This window comes from Macadamia integrifolia, chromosome 5 (genome assembly GCF_013358625.1).
Source record: "Macadamia integrifolia cultivar HAES 741 chromosome 5, SCU_Mint_v3, whole genome shotgun sequence".
In the NCBI taxonomy this organism is placed as follows: Eukaryota; Viridiplantae; Streptophyta; class Magnoliopsida; order Proteales; family Proteaceae; genus Macadamia; species Macadamia integrifolia.
The window spans coordinates 36970468-36974918 of record NC_056561.1 but is presented as its reverse complement, the minus strand read 5'-3'; the positions used below and the strand labels follow the sequence as shown (position 1 = coordinate 36974918).

Sequence of the window (4451 nt, the reverse complement as noted above, 5' to 3'; positions counted from 1 at the left end):
TTGCTACTATGGAAAGAGGATGAACAGGATTAATTGAATTGCAGACTACAAAATTTTGATTTGTACATCTCTGGCGGAGTAATAAAATTGATTGTGGCGTACCACCAAAAAAGAATATGCCAAAACTACTCTGACCTGACTGCCAATTCAACATTACATCAACCCAAAGGCTACTTGATCATGAATATCCACTCTATAAGAGAACAAAGGCACAAATGTCGAAACTTGCAGTGAAATGAAACTGCCTCATCAGGATTTGCAGGCACAAGTACATTGTCTCTGATAATGAATTTTAAATCCATCCGAATCTGAGAATTTGAATAAGCATTTGTCTTTGCAGCCAAACTCTCTCCTGAGTGACAACTACACTCCATCGGCATGACCACCTTATTTCCTGAACTTGTGCACTGACATGAAGGTTTCTTGAACTTGAAAATACCTGGACCAGAAATTCCATAATCATCCCGACTTAGTTTCCTGCTGAAGCCCTTCTCTGAACCACTGTTACTCTCAGCAAGAACTAACTTTCTGATTGATGAAAGAAGATTCACGGACCATGATGAAACAATATCATGAAGATCTTCTACAGAGCAGCTTTCATTAGAATCACATTCATGATTAAGAATTTCTTGAATTAAAGAATAGACATTATGTAAGCACTCATCGCAACATTCATACAAACATGCAATGCCAGAGGCAGCTGAAAGATTCTTTCTGCTGTTTATGTTAGAGTTGTCATCTCCGGTAGGTTCATCATGATTACAGGGATCAGCCTCAGACAAAAGATTGGTCCCTGCTGCCGACAAACCATTGCTCTGATCACAGACTTTACTGGATCTAGAGACCATAAGTTCACCCAATTCGCCTGGACAACATTCAATATCCCCACAATTAACAGACCGTTCTATAGCTGAACCCCTAGATTTTTTCATGCACCCAAAATCCCCACGAACCTCTTGAGTAGAAACAGGATTTTCTGAATTGCATGGTTCAGAATGACAAGGCTCACATGGTTCGTTCACAGCAGTGACTGTGGCCACTGGGTCAACAGCAGAGGAAGAACTCTGAAGTACAACGGAGTCAGAATGACCAAAGGAAGTCTGTTGAGGCCCTTCCTTAGAAGTTGTGACACTCATTTCGCTCTCAAGCAAACCAAAATTAGGAACTCCCTTGTTGGACCCAATATATCCAATCTTTTCAATTGCAAGCCGCGGTGGGCTTTCTTCTTGATTTGCTTCATAGGAGAATTTGACAGAAACATTTTTCTTGTGTACATCACACTCAATCAGGCTATCCAGACAGGTATGTGAATCATCTGGAGTAGGTCTAGGGTCTGACACTGGCATTTGAGAGTCCAGCTCTAAACTGAAAAGCAAAGAAATATAGTTAAGACAATATTATGGTTTGATAAGACAGAAATAGATTAGCAAGAAAACAAGATGGCAGGTATAATACCTCTGTGATGTGTATACCCAACTATTGACCATATCTTCCAAATATGCCACTTGTGACAGAAGATGGAAGAACTGATATCTATCTTTTCCACCCTGAACTCTAGCATTAATCTGTCCAACTAAAAGATCTAGAACCTTTTGCACTTCAAAAGAAACTTCTCTAACTGAGGAGTAAAAACCTTCATATGCCAACAGGCCAACAGCTATGAGACCTCTAACTAAAACTGAATTTTCTTTGTTTCTAATATTACTAGAGCTCAATCCAACAGCCACCTTCTCTAACGAGCTATTGGGCCTAACAATACAAGAATTAAATGGCCAATCCTTCCAATGTCCATTTATATCTGTACAGGGACCTTCTTTTAATTTTGATGTGGCCCAACAGAGTCCAGCAAAGTGAGGATATCGCAAAATCTGAAAGCCAAAGGAAGATATGGCTAACAGCAAGTTAGATTTCCCTTTCAATGTCCTAGTATTAGGTGGATTCCTAGGAACAATATCTTGAGGACGATGATTCCCAACCTCATCTTGGCCAGTATTTCTCAAAATTGGAGGATATCCCTTAGAATCATGTGTGTACGGTTGAGTTTCCAGACCACCGGAAAAAGCATTCCCACTACAAACTACTTTTCCAGAATTTTCCTGCTGACTGCTATTAACTGCAACGTCTTTTGTAGTATCACATTCCATCTGTCTACTATCTTCATTTGCAATACGTATTTTATACTCCTTGCAAATAAAATCACTGTGAATTCTCTGATGAATCAGCTGAACATATTGTTTAATGATATCTGCTGACAACTCTGCTGCAGATGAGCTAATCACGTCATCTTGATTGAAATTCCCACCAACCTGCACCAAGAAACGAGGTATTGTGTGTACTGAGTGTGCTGAGCTATTACCACTCAATATATCACTTGAGAAGAACTGCTTTATTCCAAGAGGGAGAACTTGACTTGGCACCTCTGAAGTAGCCTGCAAGAAGAGGAAATGCGTAGTACTGTCCATTAGTTCATTCTCACCATAAGAATATATGGATGCAAAACACATTGCAGGGTGGCTGGGTGGCGGGGGAACAACAAGAACACAGGCATAACTATATAATCAAGTACCGAAACAAGCAGAGGACATATAATGAGTAGGATGTTTTGGTAATGGAAAACATACATTTCCAAACCATTGCTTTCTACAATTACCTTTATTATGTCAACGTGTATTATATAATATATCACACAAGCAATGTGTCACTAGAAATATAACTGTTATATAGGTCATTTCAATACAATTTTGACTAATATTTAAAGAAACAACAAGAGGACACAGCACAGACAGGATGGGACTTCCTGAGTTCACATGGCTCCCATGGTCCCAGGTCGTCAAGTAATTTTTTAAAACCAAATTACAAATGAAATTTGAACAAGTGAGTCAGTGACCAAGCCAGTTTGGGTATGCCAACTTGGAGACATTAAAAATCAGTTTCACATACATTAAAGTTTTCACTCAAGATGGTCTCCTTCCCCTCCCTCGTGTTGGAGCATCCTCGAGACCCCCTGTGACCCGGACAAGCTCTCCTGGGACTTCACAAAGACCTCCTCCTCTTCCAATCATGCTGCGCAATACCTTGGAAGTTACTACATCGACTCTCAGGTCAACTATGCACCCGCCCAAGCTGCTTGAGATCACCCATGTGAGATCCCCTACTGCTGCTGGCCATCTATCCCCTCTGCAGCACCATCCTGATTAGTCGGTTCTTCCTCAGGCCCCCATCGCTTCCTCTGTTGAAGCCTTCCTTGCTGAATCCCGCCACTGATGTTCTCCCTCATTGGGGCTGAAACTAGCCTGGCCCCTGCCACTATCACTGCTGCTGGCCCCATCCAGAAAGCCAAATCCTCTCAAACCCCACCTTCCCAAGCTACTTCCAAAGGGTCCTCTTCTAAATCCTTGCAAACCAAGACTCCTACCCCCTCCTCCATCAAGGAGTAACATCGTCGGCTAAGGCCTAAACCCCCCTCCAGCTCCTCCAAGCCTCCTTCCTGCTCCCCCGAGCACTTGTTTCATCATCCTTCCCCCTCTAAATGACCCCCTGGACCATTTGGATTGTCCATGGGCAGAACTCCCTGGCCAAGCATGCCTCCATTCGCTCCCTTATCAAATCTTCTAGGGCTTCTCTCTATTGCCTTTTGGAAACTGGTGTTCTTGAGCACAATGCTCCTGTATCATTGCCTCCATTGGCCCTTCTTGGTCATTCCTTTCCAACTATGCCCACTGCCCCAATGGTCGCATTTGGATCCCCTTTGGGACCCCCTCCTACTAATGTAGAACTAGGATTGGCAAGACCAACCTAATCCCAAACTACAGGATAGTTATCAAAGAACAACCAATATCCAAAGTAGAATAGCAACACAAAGCAACTCAGGATTAAAAAGGAAAACCAGTCTGTAACAGCCTACTGATTACAGAACTCTAAAGAATCTGTGAACAGAACTAATAATAGATGATGGGGCCTTAACAGGTACTGTAAGAGGCCTAAATCCAGCTGATAATATGATCCAACACCCAAAGAAACAAACAGAAATCAAGGCAGGTCTATCGATTTCAAACCTGGGAAGAATAGGTGATGCAGTTGCACGATGGACTTAGGAAAAAAAATCTCTTGATTTGATTTTCTTTTGTTTTAGAAACAATTTCTTTTTAAATTAGCTAGCTTCTAATTTTAGAATAGTTTCCTTTTTCTAGTAGTTTCCATTAATTGTTTGATTTTTCCTTTATATTAGTCATGTAATAGAGAAGAACTCAGTTTTAGAATTTGAAGTTTTTTGAAGAATTGAATTTTTGGAATGAATGGTATGGCTGCCAAGAAGCTTGTTCTCCCCCTTTGAAGTTCTTTCTCTGATCTTCCTCTCCATTCTTGTTTCTTCCTCTTTCTTTCTTTTCTTCATCATCTTTTCTCTATTATTCTTCTTTTTTTGCTTCTTTGTTTTTTTTTTTTTCCTGCTC

At 41.1% G+C, this 4451-nt stretch overlaps 1 protein-coding gene across 1 annotated transcript in view; it reads right to left on the bottom strand.

The window, feature by feature from the left end:
* Nucleotides 1-4451, bottom strand: part of LOC122078194 — a 49399-nt gene continuing 44948 nt past the window's right edge. Inside the window, exons 5-6 of the mRNA XM_042644081.1 lie at nt 1456-2429; nt 1-1365 (exon numbers count right to left, since the gene is read on the bottom strand). Coding sequence (XP_042500015.1) covers nt 171-1365; nt 1456-2429 — 2169 coding nt within the window. The 3' untranslated portion in view covers nt 1-170. The remainder of the gene's footprint in view (nt 1366-1455; nt 2430-4451) is intronic.